General features: G+C 31.2%; 1 protein-coding gene across 1 annotated transcript; it reads right to left on the bottom strand.

The window, feature by feature from the left end:
• Window positions 1-1090: 1090 nt before the first annotated feature.
• LOC139490719 (low-density lipoprotein receptor-related protein 6-like) lies at window positions 1091-17794 on the bottom strand. The gene is made up of 12 exons (XM_071277652.1): window positions 17623-17794; window positions 16599-16770; window positions 15513-15737; window positions 13418-13536; window positions 12559-12846; window positions 9329-9475; window positions 8779-8953; window positions 7093-7329; window positions 6581-6705; window positions 5068-5352; window positions 2090-2233; window positions 1091-1503 (listed from the first exon to the last, which is right to left on the bottom strand). Exons 1-12 carry the CDS (start codon window positions 17693-17695, stop codon window positions 1472-1474), a joined length of 2022 nt encoding a protein of 673 aa, XP_071133753.1. The 5' UTR covers window positions 17696-17794; the 3' UTR covers window positions 1091-1471.
• Between the last annotated feature and the right edge of the window lie 1783 nt (window positions 17795-19577).

The raw sequence follows: 19577 nt of genomic DNA on the forward strand, positions 1-19577 counted from the left end.
AATAACCAAAAATGGCAGGCAGGGGCAGCAACCCAACAAAGGGTTGTCCAATTCATCTGAAAATTTCAGGGCAGATAGATATTGACCTGACAAACAATTTTACTCTGTCAGATTTGCTCTAAATGCTTTGGTTTCAGAGATATAAGTCAAAATCTACATTTTACCCCTATGTTCTATTTTTAGCCATAGCGGCCATCTTGGTTGGTTGGCCGGATCACCGGACACATTTTTTAACAAGATACCCCAATGATGATTGTGGTCAAGTATAGTTTTTGGCCCAGTAGTTTCAGAGGAGAATATTTTTGTAAAAGTTAACGACGACGGACGACGACGACGACAACGACAGACGACGACGACGACGACAGACGACGACGACGACAGACGACTGACGCCAAGTGATAAGTAAAGCTCACTTGGCCCTTCGGGGCCAGGTGAGCTAAAAACGACATGTCTATCTACGCTGGTAATTCTCTTTTAATGAAACAATGAAGGCCAAAATACATGTCGTTAAGTTTTGAATTAGGATAAAATGTTCAAGGGTAGAAAAGTTCCTATTGTAAGATGATACAGAATAAGGAAACGAGAGATTCTAATTATATTCAAAGTATAAAGCTTTTATATGTTTATTCAATCTTAAGTATTACTAACTTAATAGCATTACTTTTTTATTTTCAATCATTCCCTTGTTAATTTTTTCAAATTCAAACCCTTGTTCTTATCTTTAGACATTTACCTTTATTGTTATATGACAAGTTGTTTGCCATTTTGTGCTTATAATTATTTTCACATACATTCCTAGATACAAGACCTCCAATACAGAAATAATGGATCGATTTTTATCTTTTCATCTTTGTGAACTCTTTCGTATAATGGTGGTTCTGGTTGCTTTACTATTTTTGTTTTAACATGTATATAACAATTACAGTATAATTGGTTTAATGATTTCAAAGCCTTAATGTGTGTTAAAACATCTAGAGTACATATCTACAAACGCCTTTTGTTGAAAGTCTTCTATACCATATGTTATCGTATCAGGTTTTGTTTTACCTGGTTTTAAAAAAAAATAAACTCACAGTACAACCATGCGAAATACTAATGAAATACTTTAATTTTTAATATAGTTTTTCAAAATGAAACACGTGCGATATTTCATAATACAGTATTAAGCACAATGTATAAAAATAACGTAACAGTTGTAAAATTGATCACATAATAAAGATATAACCACTTATTAGTTTAATATATTATGAATCTTACATTTTTCACTTTTTTTTTTATACCAATCCAATATCATAAATATTCTATCATCTTTTGTGTATAATCTGCACTTACAAGATTACCAAAATATAGTGTTATCTCTCTCTCTCTCTCTCTCTGGAAGTTTCTAGAGTTTACACGTTAAACAAATGTTGCATATAACCACAAATTTCGCTTCCTTTCTTTAAGACTTTCATTTTTATAATTCCTCTGGTCACAGCTCATCTTTTACCAATGTTGCAGACTCTTAAATTGGAAACAATTAACATAAGTTTAACAAATACAGACTATAGAATAGCATGTAACAATGTTTGGTTTCTTTTCAAAACAAAGTATGTACTCGACGATTTGGTTTGAATTTATCTCTCAATAAAAACAGTTTATAGTGACGTACGAGGTTTCATGAGTTTTATTTGGCAAGTTGTTGCTGTATTTATTTCTTTTATATATACAGAAGTTAATAATAAAACTATTGCGTTAAACATACATTTTTTCTACATTTATTTTATATGTGTCTTTAGCATGGCTATTGGTGCTTTTCTATCAACGATTATGATTATTGACAAAAAGTTATAACATATTCAAAAAATTTAAAAAGAATGATATTTTTCTTTTGTTTCATTTCATTTATGGTAATTCTTTGATATACAAAAATTTAATTTGTTAAATACGAAGCAGGTTTACTAGTTGTTGTATTGAGCACAAACTGTGATGAACGCTTGATCTTCACGATGTTAAAATTTATCTTTTTTAACGTATCTTCATTTATGAAAAGAGACATTGTACTTGGTTTGATTATATTTTTTATTTTTAAATTTTCAATACAAAATACCTTTCAGAATGCAATGAACATTGTCTTCTAGCAGAAAGCCATCTGAGCACGCACATGAGTATCCTTTATATGTAAGTTGTGTAACAGGAACCGGTAAGCAAAGATGATCACAGTGTCCATTATTTTCCCCACACCTATTAAATCCTGTTGAAATTTTAAACATTGGATATTATTAGCACATACTTACAACTTCTCGTCCAATCAAATTGCTTGAATTTGCCTTCTAATTTTCATAGTACATACTTTTTCCGTGTACTAAGTAACTACGCATGAATGACCACAAGGGTAAGATTTCTTTGTTTTGTAATCAAGATATTAGAACAAAAATTGCTACTGGCTATTTTGAAATAAATGATGTGTTCCAAATTTAACTAAATAGTTTGTAATTAGTTTTCAAACAGATTTTTAACATCCTACTAATCAATCTTTTGATCTAAATTTTGTTTTGACAATTAAAAAAGTTTCTTTCATTTAAAAAAAAAGTAATAATAATGGTGCTTTATACCGTGATTAAAGTACAACTCAATCTAAAATGTGTAATCCTTTATCTTCCATGCAATTACTTTGTACACAAAAAGAGTCAACCATGAATATTTTGAAGGGAAATTATTAATAAAGCAATTTGATATATTTAGTCATAAATTGGTCGATAATTGGTTGCCTAATGTCCAGTGACAAATATTTCATGCATATAAACTATCCACTAGACTACCTATGGGTACATACCAGGGGCAGATCTAGTCATTTTTAAAAGGTGTTTCAACCAAAGATGTGGGAGGGGGATCCAACTGTTTGTTATAGTTTTAGGTTTTATGTGAAATAAAAAAAAATGTTTTCAAGAATGTAAAGCTTTCACTGCAATTTAAGAGTTGTCTGATCTTGGTCAATTCATTTAGTCATCTTACCATGTAAATAAGTACATGTATAGTAAAACAACGCTTCGTTCATATCAATAAACATACTAACACCAGCAGCTACCTTCTTTACATTCTAAAGTCAAGGGCCTTTTGAAATCCCATTTTTACAATGATATTATAGTGAGTAGATTTACAAAACTACGTAAATGAGCTACATCCAGTCAGCCAAAACATATCAATAGACTAATTACAGGATTACTCAAGTTGTAAATATATATGTGCTAAATTGGATATTGTATAGAAAGGTATATACTATGAAAATAAGAGCTTGGGGCTTTCTAATTTTCATAGTATATACCTTTCTATACAATAACCGAGACTTATTCATGAAAAAGGCAATAACTGAAAAGGCAATCATGTTTTTATTGTAAAAAAGACAAAAAATTTATAATTTATCACTTACATTGATAGAAATATATCAAAATTCAACACATTCAACGAAATTATATTGATAACTTTAATACTAAACAAAATCGAAGACTCCTACCAATGATAAGTTGACACGAAATGCCGTAATACTAAAATATATATTTTCATAAAGTAACTAATCATAACAGAAACTAAACGAGCCTTATTGTATATGTAATCGAGTAATATTACAGGAATTGTTTACATTTCTATAATGCCTTTGTTAATCTCCTTTTTTTTTGTCGGGGTTAGTGTGCTCGACCTGAGTTTTCTATGACGAGTAGTTTGTTGCTAGATTAAGGTTTGATGTACTGTTGTCTATTTCTGTTAATCTTTTTGGGATAACATTTTCGAATATACAGTCGACTCCCGTTATGTCGAAGTCAGCCGGACCAGAGAAATATTTCGAGATACACGTAGTTCGACTCAAACGAACACCGGAAGTTCGACAATCTAAGGGACACAACTCTTGCTTAGCTTGGTAAAGCTAAAATAAATCCGGGTGAATATGGCAAGGGGATCGATATTCTAGTATCAGATCGATGTATTTGTATGTCACAGTCTTTTATTATTATAATGACATTATATGTACTTATTCAATTGTTTCAATTAAAAAAATCCTATGGCTTTTCCAAGAGAGTAATTTCCAATCGATGGTTTCGTTATTCAGGTCGGTTATAGCTGACAAAATTGTTAATTCTCGGATACAAGAGATTTAAAAAAAATTTGATTTCTATTTAATTTGTTTTTATCTCACTCTTTCTTTTCAAAAGAAAATATAACAAGATTAAAGACGCCGTTTGAGTAGTTTTTAGGTGATCATCAACGGAAGCCATAATCCTCACTTTATACACACCCAAGCTCATTAGTGTAAATCACAAATTAATTGTTTTGTAAACATTTTAAATACTTTTTCATGAACATTAACAATGTATTACTAATTATTTATCAAAATTCTATAAAAGATAATCTTAGGTAAACACTCATGGAAATAGCATGTCATAAATCAATACAGTGGTCAGTGACCGGAAATTTAATTACACGTGTATTGTCAGATTAACTCTTCAATCCATTTAAATCCCGGAGGTCATGTTTTGACACATGTGTATTAGTTCGAGATAAAAAATGAATTGTGAATGCTTTGTTTACCTTGGGACCGTAAATTTAGTTCGACTCAACCGAAATTTCGACTCATCCAATTTCGACTCATCAGGAGTCGGATTACATACTTTTGTATGGAATAAAGTTCGGGACCACGTGAAAACTTCGACTCATCCGAAATTTCGAGTCAACCGAGTTCGAGTAATATTACAGGAATTGTTTACATTTCTATAATGCCTTTGTTAATCTCCTTTTTTTTGTCGGGGTTAGTGTGCTCGACCTGAGTTTTCTATGACGAGTAGTTTGTTGCTAGATTAAGGTTTGATGTACTGTTGTCTATTTCTGTTAATCTTTTTGGGATAACATTTTCGAATATATATGATTTTAATTTGGTATCTTTGTATCAATAAGTATGCTAGATTGCAAATGTTGTCTGTGTGGATATTGTATGAACTTTGTGATTGGTGTTGAAATATATGCTCTATACCTGACCTTTGATTAGGAATAAAGATATTCATTTGATTTGATTTAATGTATTCCCTTTTTAACTACCTTCTTTTTGTGATTCCTTTGAAACTATCTTCATATGTTTTGGACTATGAAGGTTTGTCAGAAATGGTTTGTTATCTATACCCGTATATTTGTGTACTGTATAGACACTTTGGTCGTTATAATTTGTCCAATATATCATTTCCCCAAAAACGTCTATGCCACAAGGATTGGGTGACGATTCCTCGGTGAACGTTATAATTGTATGCACATCTGTCCCATCAAATGTTGCAGATTTAATTGTTTGTAAAGAAGCATCTGTCCAGTATATCCGACGACCTTGTTGATCTGAAAAGTAAACTTAAAGTCATTCTCTATAAAACAAATCAATCGAAGTATTGATTAAAATATCAACACAAAACAAAAGACAAGGATATACACTACAACATGTACATGTAGTTTACAGTTGAATGATTCTCTTATTTACTGCTTTACATTGCATCTGAAATCTTCATTTTTCATAGATGTTGCTTGATCCTCATCTTTCAAATAATTTTATTCAAACGTTTGCTAGCAGCTGCATTGGACGTGCAGTATGTGTTATTTTTGCTCCATGTTGAAGGCCCACTATCACATAGAGATAAATGACACTAGCAAAAGCGATATACCTTTTGCTTTTCGTTTCGTCAATGGCATGTTGTCAAAAACACCGATAAATCTTTTTCCCATTACAAAAAGTATGATTTAATATTCTGAAGAAAGCCCTTTTCGTAATACTCAGATTTCGTATTGAAATAAAAGCAATATTGGTTACAAGCTATTTGGTTTTTTTACTAACAAGCTGCTAGTGTATATAGGTAAGTGTTTTTCAGAAACAACTGCCTATAAAGCGACCAGACTAGATCATCCTTCATCTATAAATAAGATATTCTTTACTGGACTGACTAGATACGATGTTTTGCATTTTCATGAATCAATTCACTGCTCTATGTTATATTTGGTACGGTTATTGTTCAGACAATTGATTACCCACCTCTTAAATCGATTTCTAGGGGAGGGGGTTACAATTTCTGGTGAGTAATGGCATTGGTATGTTTATCATCAAATATTTCAGGAATACACTTTTTACTTTAAACGGATATTGTACGTATATGACGGCAATCGCTAAGTTTATCATACCGTTTTTCTTCGCTCTCTTAGATTAAGACATATTCAAACTAATTTTAAGTTCAACCCCATAAATGCATCTACTGAAATTCGACGACGAAAACGAACGAATACTACATCACAAATTACACTCAACAGTATTCAAAATAAGGTTAAATTTGAAGGTCGTCAACTGAAACGTTTTGTCGTGATTTTATAAAAATCTAAACATATTCTATTCTTTTGTTATTTAATTCCTTTTGGTGTGAAAGCAAATGAAAAATATGTGTTGATTTCTTTTATATGTGTTTCATTCCACCCATTAAGAATACGTTTTCATTTTTATGATACAATTTAAGCTTTTTTCCATACAGTTTACCAGAAAGTGTGTCAAATAGTTTTCAATTCTTAATCTTTTATATTTTCTTACCAACAGCTATACCAAACACTTCATTAACTCCTTTATTTATGATAGTCTTTCGATCACTTCCATCCATAGCAGATCGTAAGATTTTACCACCAAATATTGAATCAAAATCCGAAAAAAACATCAACCTTGATTTATAAAAACAATAAAATTAAGACATCATTTACTTTCAAATATGCTTAATGTCAGGTTGCTGTCTTAATGATGATTGATTTGTTCTCAATTGTAATAGAAGTATTTTCTTTTTGCATCACATATACTCTGATCTTGTTTTATAGTCTTGTGTCACTCTTCTAACGCTCGCATTGTGTTTGTAATGTTCAAGTTCGTTGTTAATCATTTTAAGCTGAACCCTTGCTTATATTCTCTATCTTTTGTATATCAAAATCTTTATAAATATATATAGGTATAGATATATTGATTTGTAAACGTATGCAAGTTGAAACTAAAATAAAGATACACATCAAGAGATTAAAAAAGATACTAAGACAAAGAATAATATGAAATATAAGTACCCATCCTTTGGAGACAAGGCCAGTGCATCAGGATATTTTAATTCTTTGGTCACAAATGTTTTCCTATATACACCATAATAGTCACAGACATGTATCTGCCAATCAGATTGATCAGTCCAGTATATATGTTTATATATCCAATCTACAGCTATGCTGTCTGGTGTGTAGACACGGTCTGGAAGCAAACGTTTCAATCCAAATCCCGCCGTCGACTTGCCAACGAAATTGAGAAAATAGCTGTAAAACAGTGACATTGATTTTGAAGTTTCGTTGCAAATGCAAGAGGAATGATCAGAAAGCACAAATATATTTAGTTTAAAATTTACTCGGTTAAGATATTGTTTATATTATGAATCAAGTGCACAGTGTGAAACGTGTATTGATAGGGTTATGCGTTTTATAAATGTATTGCTTTGCCATTTGTTTTTCAGTAGAAGTTAACACTTAAAAAAGCTAATTGATTTCTCAAATCTCGCGTATGGACTTAACGTTTATATACCCTTTGTTTAAAGGTAACTGACTTTTATTTGCAATCTTCTATACATTGAAAAACGTATTCGTTAATGCCTTAACGATTTCCTTTCAGTCGAAACCTGAATAAGTATTTTTCAATACCTGAAATGGTAAGTCTGTTGTTATGGTTGTGATCAAAGTTAAAGTCACGTGATTAGAAATTTATTATTTAAAAACTATAAGCAGATTGTCAAGTATACTTGGTGAACGAAATGATTTAAAGGTTCACATGTCCGTCTATCATGTATCATTTGACCTTGATCGCATTTATATGTTCCATCTATAAATGTTAAATTTTGGTCATTAACTCAAATACTATATATATGTATATGCAATTGGTTACCTTTAGTTGGTCAATGGAATTATTGTAAAGTGTACACATTTCTCTGGTAGGAATAATCTGACTTTGACTTCATGTATATTTTTCATCGATCAAATGTTAAGTTTTCCTGTTTAATTTAATTTTCCCTTACTACAAATAACAGTTCAACTACAATTGATGAACAACATGATTGTAAGTTGTGCATTAATTTCTGGTTTTATCATTTGATATTGATTTGATTCTCATTCGCATTCGCATTGGCCAATGTAATGTTTTCTTATGTTTTATGTGCAATATGTAAACTAATTTAGTGCATTCAATGATTGTTATGTGTTTATGTTAGTGTGATCTCTGACAGTGTGACATGATTTGCTTTACCCTGTCATCATTTACATAAGCTTTGGATTTCAAATATTTTGGCCACGAGCATCACTGAAAAGACATGTATTGTCGAAATGCGCATCTGGTGCATGAAAATTGGTACCGTTAATTTTATTACATGGATCATTGATTATTTAAAGTTTATGTGATATTGTCGTACAACCTTTATTTTTGAAGACTCTCAGAATAAAAGATCTAAATCATGATCGTAAAGCTAGGGAGAAATATCTGATTGGGCTCTCTTGTTCGTGCCTCAGGGTGCGGGAGTGTCTCGCTGCATTGAAGACCTATTGGTGACCTTCGGATGTTGTCTGTTCTATAGTCGGGTTGTTGTCTCCTTGACACGTCCCCCATTTCAATTCTCAATTTTGTTTTTAACCTTTTTTCAATTTCTATCATTGATTTTGGTAAAAGAATTTTTATAGGTAGTTTTTTATTGATGTTTTTATCAATGTCCAGAAAAGACTTACACATAAATGTTTTGATTGTAACTATCTGTCCAAAACATCAGATCTCGATCATAGTCATAGTCAATTCCGACCAGGTTTGAGGTAGACATTACAGACAGGGTATTTCGATGACCCGAATCAATGTCTGTTTCAGCAATTGTCCCTTTCTCTGTATGTAATATCTTAACATTCCTTCCTGGAAAAAAATATCATTGTGGTTTTGTTCTCATAGCCTTGTCAGTTTATTTTCTACCCGAGTTTGAATTTCCCTTCGTTATCTTTCGTTTTTGTTTAAACGACAATTCCTCAATGACTTATTGTACACCTGCTTATATTCCTGGCTGACATATTATTTGCCACCTTCTGCAAATTATATTCAATAATTGAGAAGGTCTGTATATTTTCATTACGACCCTAGCAGCAGGTAATTACTCTATATGTTCCATACAACTTATTTTAAAGTATTTTTATCGCGATGAAGCCTTTCTAATTTAATTAACAATTATTTTTATCCAACATATAATTTTTTTTTAAATTCACTTAATACAAATCCTAACAAAAACATACTAACCATTATATGAACATGTCTTTTTATCATTTTCAAGTACATGACCATCAGAACAAGTGCATGAATACCCAAGTATGTTGTCAGACCATGGAGCCGACGGTAGACATAAATGTGAACAGCCACCATTAGTTGAGCCACATTTATTATAAGCTTGAAATGAATTGTAATATAACTGTCATTTACTTTTGCTCTTTATTGGTTTAAGGGTGTTATAATGAATTTCACTCGTTGAAATTTAAATGCAGAGTCTTACAATAGTTATATCTTGCCACAAAATTAGTGGTGTTAGATAAATGAAAAGTGTCAAGTGTCAAATATAATTACTTAATCATTAGAAAAAATAAAAATTCCAAAAATACTTAACTCCGAGACAATTCAAAATGGAAGTTCCTAATCAAATGCAAAATCAAAAGCTAGATCATATCAAACGAATGGAAGACAATTGTAATATTCCTGACTTGGTACAGGCATTTTCTTATATTTAAATTGTGGGTTAAACCTGGATTTATAGCTAGCTACCCTCTCACTTGCATGTTAGTCGCATTATTGTCTATTAAATTGACAATGAAATTGAGAAAGGAAATAGGGAATGTGTCAAAGCGACAACAACCCGACCATAGAGCAGACAACAGCCGAACGCCACCAATGGGTCTTCAATGTAGCGAGAAACTCCCGTACCCGTAGGCGTCCTTCAGCTGGCCCCTTAAAAAATATGTATACTAGTACAGTGATAATGGATGTCATAATAAACAAATTATAGACAAGAAACTAAGATTAAAAATCATACAAGACTAACAAAAGCCAGAAGCTCCTGACTTGGGACAGGCGCATAATTGCGGCGGGGTTAAACATGTTCAGGAGATCTCAACCCTCCCCCTATACTTCTATCCAATGTTGAAAAGTAAACGCATAACAATACGCACATTAAAATTCAGTTCAAGAGAAGTCCGAGTTCAATGTCAAAAGATGAAACGAATAAAATGACAATTAAAAACCAATTGTTCAGAGAACAATTGAAGGTCTTTCCATCAAAACAATGTATTTTGATATGAAAAGTTGTGAAACTAAGTTTAAAATGTCATTTCAATCGTCAAATGATAGCTCCTAGTAAGCTGATTCCAAAAATATATTGTTTCCATACATTTTTTTTAAATAAGGGAGATAATTTGTTACTTCCGGTTTGAAAAATGTTACTTCCGATTATATTTGAATATTTACTTGACACTGATTCCAAAAATATCTGGTTCTATATACTTTTATATTAATAAAGTACAAAAAAATAGCTATTTCCGGTTTACAAAAGGTCACTTCCGGTTGTTTTTTACAAGGTTAAATGGTTTGATACATTTTTCTAAAAGTTGTATATCTTTATCATGTATACATATAGAATAAAAGCAAAGGTCAAAATCTAGAACGTCAAATTAAGCTATGACCTTGAGATCAATTTCAAGGTCATAAACCAAGGACCTCAAATCAAAAGACCATAGGTCTTTATTATATTTAGTTAATGAGTTATATCACCAAACGCGTATTTTTAATTACAAGAGGGGAGAAAACTCACTTTTACATTCAACGTACGCTTGCAATCAAAATTTACATCTTACGACATGTCGCAACTAACAATTTAGTAAAAATAGTTTGTTGATATCTTATACAGTCTTTGGATATAAGTGAAAATAAGCCAAATTCAAATATTAGAATATGACCTTGACCTTTGACCTTGACCTAATTTTCATTTTTTGGGACCAAGGACCTCAAATCAAAAGATCCTAGGTCTCTATCACTTATGATTTATAAGATAGAAATTCATACCACTTATATCAGATGCATAAGGGGAAATAACTCTCATATGGAGCGGTCATATCGCTTCGCTCAAAATCGGACAAATCATGCGAAGGATATAACGAGCAATTTTGTAAAATAAATTTGTCATAATCTTTTACTGTTGCGAAGGAGATGCGCTAACAAGGAAAACAGTGTTTTGGGAGATAACTCCTACAAAGAAAAGTATTCGTTTACGCAGGGTAAATTTCAAAAGCGCATAAACTGTTCGATATCATATACCAAATATCTAAGCGACATATTGCGAAACAAATGTTTATCGCAAGAACAAAATTAGGCGGAAGAAAAAAAAAAAATCAGAAGAAAAACAATAGGTCTTTCCACAGAAAAGTGGAAAGACCTAATAATACATAAATAACAACAGGCTACTAGCAGTTAACTGACATGCCAGCTCCAGACCTCAATTAAACTGATTGGAAGATTAAGTCTTCATCATATGACTATCTGGCACAATCCCTCCCGTTAAGAGTTTAGTATCATACTATCATAAAATATATGAGAAGAACATAACCCGTGTCATGCCAACAACTGTTCCGATGCAAAGACCCTATAAGTGAGTCAATATTGAAGCCAAAATATGCAATTTTTAATGATCTGACAACAGTATCGTAACTATATCCCTTCTTAATAAGTCTGTTTAAATGTATCGATATAAAAATAGTAACAAATTTTTGTCTCTCCCTTCAGGAGTCAAAAAGCGGGACAAAGGTATGATATTTCAGGCCTCGGCGGTGGATACGTCTACAATGTATTAGTTTCAAATATATATGCATTAGTTTATATGACGGTTAGAATGACTGATTATAGCATTACTGTATAACAGCTGACAATTCATTTATCTCTATGTTAAAAGTTTTATCTAACATTATCTAACATATGATCTTGTTTAGACAAGAACTTCTACATTCTACATCCGTGAAACTAGTTTTTATATTCGTTCTGTCTGTTGCTAATTTTTCCTCACATTTTTACAGTAGGATCTTGAAATGTTATTCAAATTTAACTTTGTGAGGACAATAAAGGCTGTATCTGTTCGAATACGCCTATGACATCATGTGTGCTGATTTTGTATTTATTTCTTTACATTTGTAAATGATTGTGTAACATTAGATGTTTTAAGAAAGCTTGTGAATTGTTGTTTTGGTCTCAAAGAATGTATTGGTACTTTATCTAGTCAAAATAAGTATGGCGTGTGAGAAGGCTATTTTATTTTGTTTTTGTTGGACGCCTTCCTACGACGTAGGACGTAGGAAGTCGTCCCAGAAAAAATAGCCTTGCTAGACGTTATAATACTTTGGACTGGTAATCTATCATTATTGACACATAACATACTATAAGGTCAGTACAATATATTGAACTCGTTTAATGACTAATGGCCAAATAAAACTTACCCAATGTTTGTTGTTTAGTGTTGTCATATACTACCAGGCCGATGGGATAGTTTAAAACGTTCGAAAATACCTTTTCAACTTCGTAGCTAGCATACTTATCAGTCCGCAATATTTCTCCTTTTCTCCAATTTGTCCAGTATACTTTGTCTTTGTGAACAGCAATTCCATAAGGTTCAGCCAAATAATTCGATTTTTTCATGACAGTTTTGATGCAACTACCATCAAACTTGGCTGAATATATCCCTTTCTTTAGTCTATCAGTCCAGTAAATTCTTTTCACTTTATGGTCTGAAAAAAGCAAAATAAAAAGCTAATATAAAGTAATTTCTATTAACGATGTTTCTCTTGACCTGTGATGCATTTCACAGACTGGTCAGTTTCAGTTCATCTGTAAAACTAATCTTAAAATAATATGTGAGGGCTACTACTTAATGAAGAAAATGTATTTTTTACTGTCATTTCTAGCGAATATCTAAATAATGTACCAATTATACCTATCATAAATGATTATTTTATTCGTTATAAAGTTAGGAAAGACATATTTAGTTGTTACCTTACAACATAATCACAGTTTTTGTCTATGTGGATGTGAAAAGTCTTGTTTTTAAAGAGAAACTTTGCACTTATGTAATATATATCAAGCACTATAAAGAGATGAGGCATGATAACGACAATGAGACAACAAGCAAACAATACGAACATCCTCAAGTAGATTCTGTAATTAACATATTTTTTTGTCTCAAAACACCATATCAAATCGGTTTAAGACAGGCTGCTGGTTTTAATTTGTATAAGACATACTTCAAAAATATTAAACCCATGTACTGTGCTTGTTAACATAAAAACATAAAAAGTATACCTATTGTTAAACTAATAGGTTCTCCAACATTTGCAACTATAGTTTCTCTGTCTTTGCCATCTAACCCACACCGCTCTATCCTTGGATAGGTACTTCCACAATCAGAAAAGAAAAGGATTCTATAGAAACGGAAAAAAAGAATAAAAACAAGAGTATGTGTCCGTATGAAACCATTTACCGCATTTTATAATATGAAGCTGTCAAAAAATCATTTTCTACTCTTCGTGTCACTCATATATATTGTTTTTTGGTATACTTATATGTATTTTTAATTCTTATCAACCGTCAGTAAGTTTGAAAGTAAATAAATTGTTTATTTAAAGAGAGTAGCAGTGCTAGCAACAATAAAGAGAATTTTACTAATAGGCCAAAAATAATTCTAAAATAAATATTAAGTCATATACATTGTACAAATCTACTCTTTGATATCCGTTTTGTGCAGTACAATAATTTCATATTTCATACAATTTACAATGCAATGCTTCTATGTCTACCCCAATCTTACTTCTACCTTTTTTCGGATAACCAGTTTTTGATCATGACTAAACAACCAATGTATTGAGCATGTTCAAAATTGGTCACTGACGTCCACAATAATAAAGACCTTTTGAAACCATTACCACGACCACAAAGATCGAGCTTCGACATCCGATTTTTTTCATGATTTCTCAGGTCGTCGTAAAATCGTTGTTCTTGTGTGCTAGGGGTATAACATGTTGTAACCAGACTTGGGGTCAATTACATTGGAATGTAATTAATTAGATTACACATTGAATTGCAAAAATGATCAATTACATCAATTACACATATTACACTGTTTTTGAAATGTAATTAATTAAATTACAATTACTTTACTAAAATAATTAATTAAATTACACATTACATTTCATCATGGTATTTTTTTAACAATATTATACATGTGTAAAATATTCATGTCAGCATAGTTTAAGCGTTGCATTTGATAATCATTAGCTATTTTAATGTTTTGTCATTTAGCCTGAATCTCTCTGGTCTGAATACTTTGACATCACTTCTAAATAGCTTTTCGACAGGAGCTAATGTGGCAGATATTGCTTGATCAGAACATGGAAGTTCTTTGATCAAAAGATCATCATATGGAAAGGAGGAGGAATTGGTTCCTATTACATGTAGCTTTCCAATACATCAAGGGGTATCTTGACATCTCAAAAATGAAGTCATTTAAATTAAACATAATATAAATAAATATATTATACATAAATAATAAATATTTGTTTTTACATTAAAAATATCAAAAAGTGTGCTTGTCACAATATTACAAATATTTTTAATATATTTATGAAATCTCCAGACAGGTTTGATGAACTTTGATAAGAAAAAGTTCTTAATACAAGAGATAGACATCCGATTTAGATGGCCACTAGATCCCGGTCTGAAAATTTGTATTTTTTAAAAACTTCTGATGATAGGTAAAAGTACGATTTCAGAGTCGCGCGCAATACTATGGATCCTTTTATTTCTGAAGATTGCAGGGCAATTATACAGTGATACAATGATGAAGTTATATCCTGGTCCAACCGAAACAAATGAATGGCGAGCTATTACTAACGAATTTCAGAGATGATGGATTGTGCCAGAAGCTTGGGGCGCACTCGATGGAATGGATGTTGCTATAAAAACAGGGCTTAACTGTTAACGTTTCTTTTCATCAGCATCACCTTAGAAGTATAACGCGTCTCCTATATCCCCCTTTAAGCTGTGTACAATTATATTGACATGAAAAAAGGGCTTTTGATTGGTTTAGTACTGGTAATCGGCTCTCAAAAAGATTCTTTACTCTCTATAATAAGACTATGGAAATTCTTGTCATTTATATATATATATTGAAAGCCTTACAGAACAAAAATATTTTGATTTTCTTTTCTGGGTACAAAATTTATAATCATTCAAACGGGATGTTGACATTTCAATAGGCAACAACAACATACCAATAAATTTCAACTACGCATTGCTATATTTATGTATCTTCGGTACAACTCAAAATGTCATAGGATCATCGACAGACATGCGATTAACAAATTGACTTATTAATAGTATGTTCATTTTTAAAACGTACCTATCCGATGGAGTAAGTGCTACACCTCTCGGATTTTCTATCGCATTTTCAATCAGTGTTCTGCGATTTTCACCATGCAGATTAGAGACATGCACACTCTGAAAGGTTTCATCCGTCCAGTAAATATGGTCATTAATCCAGTCCACAGCCATTCCAAAACTGACACCCATCTTAGTTCTAACAATAGCTTCATTATTTCGTAATAAGTCATTGGTTATTCCTGTACTATATAAATTGAAACATGTGTATCAGGTTTTTCCTATTGTCATTAACTGTAACATTGTTATTGTAATTACTTATACCATTTCAAATCAAAATTTCTGATAGGCTTTTATTTATTTTTGGTTGATTTTTTAGCAGTACATTCTTATCTTAACTTTTTGGGGGGATCTTATTACGTGTACTGTGCATTCTTTTCAATTCTGATGTAGTTTATTTAAGTGTATTTATTGTTTTCCTGTACTCATTCGGGTACTATTTGGTAAATTTGGTCTTTTACTGTTTATTTTTAGTAGTTTTCATTTAACGTGGTTCGGTATTTATTCATTCAATCAGGTGTTATTGTGCTATGATAAATGTTTATATTCTTGACTTCCGTTTTGGCTAATGTACTGTGTTTAACTGCCTTTTGTTTATCATTGTTGACTTATTTCTTTGTTTTAAAGGGAATAAGATTATAACACAATATTGACTGTTGTACCCTATCTTTCGACCTATTATATCCCTATTTGTACACGTTGTTGTCAATTTAATCAAAGCGACTTCTATACAATTGGGAGGTTCGGCTAGCTATAAATAAGGTTTAATCTACCATGTTCTACATCAGAAAAATACCTGTACAGGAATCAGGAATACCACAGTTGTTATCCATTCGTTTGACATGTTTTCGTTTTTAGTTTTGCCATTTGATAAAGGAGTTTGCATATTCTTTTATTTTGACGATATCAATATCGGCATGCAAATGAAAACAAGTTCCAAAATCAATATAACACTATTTTGTATTTAAAATATTATATTATTTATCATTTTGAGAGCATTTATATGATTAAATCAAAAATATTTAATTAGATTTGTGTTTGGACTTACACTGATATGTGTCTTGCGATGACATCTGTCCAGAAAATCAAACCTTTTTCATAATGGTAGTCTACAGATGTAGCGCCATTTAAATCATTGAGTAGGGTTATATTTGTCCAAGTTTCCAGTTCAATTGCGTTTATTTTTGAATAATCAGCAAATATTAAATGTGGTCTTGTCTCTAAAAGAAAAGGGGTGGCATACACAGCTACGTTTTCATAGGTACTATTTCTGTACTTAAAATCTGTAGTACTAGAAATCTACTTTTAATTTTCATTACTATTTTGTTACTTTCAAAGTATTGCAATATTTAGGTATCTCTATTGTACAGTACTTTATTTGTATTTGAAATTTAGGTACTACAGATTTTTGTTTACTACCGTTTCATTTTCAGCATTTTGAAAACTTTTCTATTTCAAATCTCTTAAAATTATGATTTTCAAACGGAATATTGTGATCACTGTTGGTATTATTTCTGTACCAAAATATTTAGTACAAATCAAGTACTGTAAAATACAAGTACCTAAAAATTACAATAATTTTAAATTAAAGAAATAGTACTAAAGATTAAAAGTAAAGTTCCAGTACTACATATTTTTAGTACAGAAATAGTGCCTATAAAAAAAGTAGCTGTGTATTCTTTAATTCAAGTTTGAAAACTTAATAAAAAACAATCAAATAGTTGACAATAACATCAATATCTTATCTATGATTATGTTATTTAAAGCTTATCTGTACTTAGCAAATTATATACAACACAGCATTTGTTAATTTCTCTTTCTGAAAGCTACGGAACAAATAAGTTTTATGTGTCACAAATTATATGTCTCTTAGATCATACAAATAACAGTATAATGTAAGAGCTAGTGTTTTTAATATTGAGATGATTCGTGAAATATGTTCCTATAATCTACCGACTAACTGGTCAGCAAAACAGAAAATTAACAGGGTATTATGTTTAAAAGTTATGAAAGATGAATGTCTATGCAAATATTCTGTTACGAATGTAAAGAAAATAACATATAGTACCTACCTTCTAATTTATAAGTATAAAAAACTGTAAAATAAAGATGACAAATAAGAACGAAGTTACTATAAAGCCTCATGTTGTTTGGAATAATCTCCAAAAAGATCACATACTTAGCATCATGTTTAATTATATATCGATTTGGATTTTCGTCCTTTCGTTTCTGTTTAAGGAAGTAGAGTGCGAAATAATAGATAGAATTTCATTATGTGTTTATAAAGCAAATCGGTAACATAAAACATTTAAATATTAATTCATAGTGTATAGAAAAAAAAGGTATATCGACTTCATATTACATCGAAATATCTGTATAATTAAAGTCTATAAAACTAAACCAACGAAGCTTGCAGAGACTTGAAAATTTGTGTCGGTTTTTTTATGCGAGTGTCTCCTATGCTTTGAACAATTGATAGTTTTAAAAAAAAACTTGATCTATGCCTTTGTCTATCAATTATTCTGGTTTTTGTCTGTAAAATCCAAAAACAAGCTTTTCATAATTTAAATGCAATCAATAACTAAAAAAAAATCAATGTTATTCGGGATTAAGATTTTATTTGTTTAACCGAAACATAATATGATGATATTAATATTTTTTACATAGCACGAAGTTTCTTTAAAACTAAAGAGGCATATCATATTATTAATACTTGGTAAATAAAATGAATTCACATTCTTAAAAGTTAGAGTACTTTCATATGTTTTGTTTTCCTCCAGACTTGTGAAGTCGTGGTAATTGAAATTCTACACAATCTTGAAGATACATTATAAAATCCATTTTAAATCCATTTTAACAAATAGGAAATTCGTTAGCAGAATTTGGACGAATGTTGAAGCCTGCATCTACCATAGATATGGGCTTGCTATAGACAGAAGATATAGAACCATGATTTGCACTGAGTGAATGGAAATGATGCATCATGCGCGTTGCTAACGATGATTAATGTTCGAAGATAAGTTACAATCGTAGTCAAGAGGACGGAAATGTGTGTTTCTGTAACATGCCATTTTGTTTATTGGATTAAAGAGGCAGAAGGTGAAGAGCAGAAGGAAGGCAAAGGTCAAAAGAGAAATCGACAAAATTTGGACAGAAAATATAATTCGACAAGAAGTACTCATGTTGCATTCTGTTTTGATCTGTATTATTTGGAATCTAATTTTCATTGTTTTGGTTAATCAGCAAAGTAAATCTATTGCATCGTTGCAGACTTGAGGATTATAACCACTGGTATAGAGCATCTAAAATCGAAATTTTAATTTGATTCAGTGTTTAAAGTTGAAATATCATTTGGTGTAGACGCGCTTTTGAAGGCATCGTCTTTTGAAAATAGGGTCTAGAACAGGTGATTTTGAACCCTGAGGTAGAGGCAACTCATACTTTTCAAATATGGCGTTACATGTACTTCCACGTATGTTTTGGTGAATAATCCTGTAGGTTGCACTTTGTAAATACAGCTGTTTCTCAAAACACGCCTCTTTTGGGGAGTAATTGAATATTCATAGAAAATTCATTTTGTTTACATACTGGTTCCCAGTTATGCTCTCTGTGTTCCATATCGCAGAGACAGAACTTGGGAATGTTACCAGTAAATAAACACGTGCATATTGTTTACATTGAAATCTGTGGTAACCTTTCATTCGAGGTAGGGGTAGTTAAGAAAATTAGTGTAAGTTTAAACTCTGAGAAGTTCAGGGCATATAAACGTTGAAAATATGCCGCACAGCCCTATATTTTGACCTTTGAAAAAAATTGTGGTGCATATGAACTTTCAATTCTAGGATAAGATTTTTTTCAAAACTTCATAGTAAAAGTGGTACAGTTTTAGCCGTAAAAGGAGTTCCTATGGGAAATTGCATTGTCAATATTTACAGAAATGCAACCTATATAGGGTGAAAAAAGGGAACATTCAGAATTTAACCAAATTTGCTTTATTTCACAGATTTTAAAGAAATTAACTCAAATA

This window comes from Mytilus edulis, chromosome 10, assembly GCF_963676685.1.
Source record: "Mytilus edulis chromosome 10, xbMytEdul2.2, whole genome shotgun sequence".
In the NCBI taxonomy this organism is placed as follows: Eukaryota; Metazoa; Mollusca; class Bivalvia; order Mytilida; family Mytilidae; genus Mytilus; species Mytilus edulis.

Coding starts and splice junctions, on each gene's coding strand:
- LOC139490719 (XM_071277652.1), bottom strand. CDS start 17,695: ATGAGGCTTTATAGTAACTTCGTTCTTATTTGTCATCTTTATTTTACA. Junction 15,738..16,598: donor ATCGCAAGACACATATCAGT/GTAAGTCCAAAC, acceptor CAATTTATATAG/TACAGGAATAACCAATGACT. Junction 1,504..2,089: donor TGTTCATTGCATTCTGAAAG/GTATTTTGTATT, acceptor TTCCAATTTAAG/AGTCTGCAACATTGGTAAAA.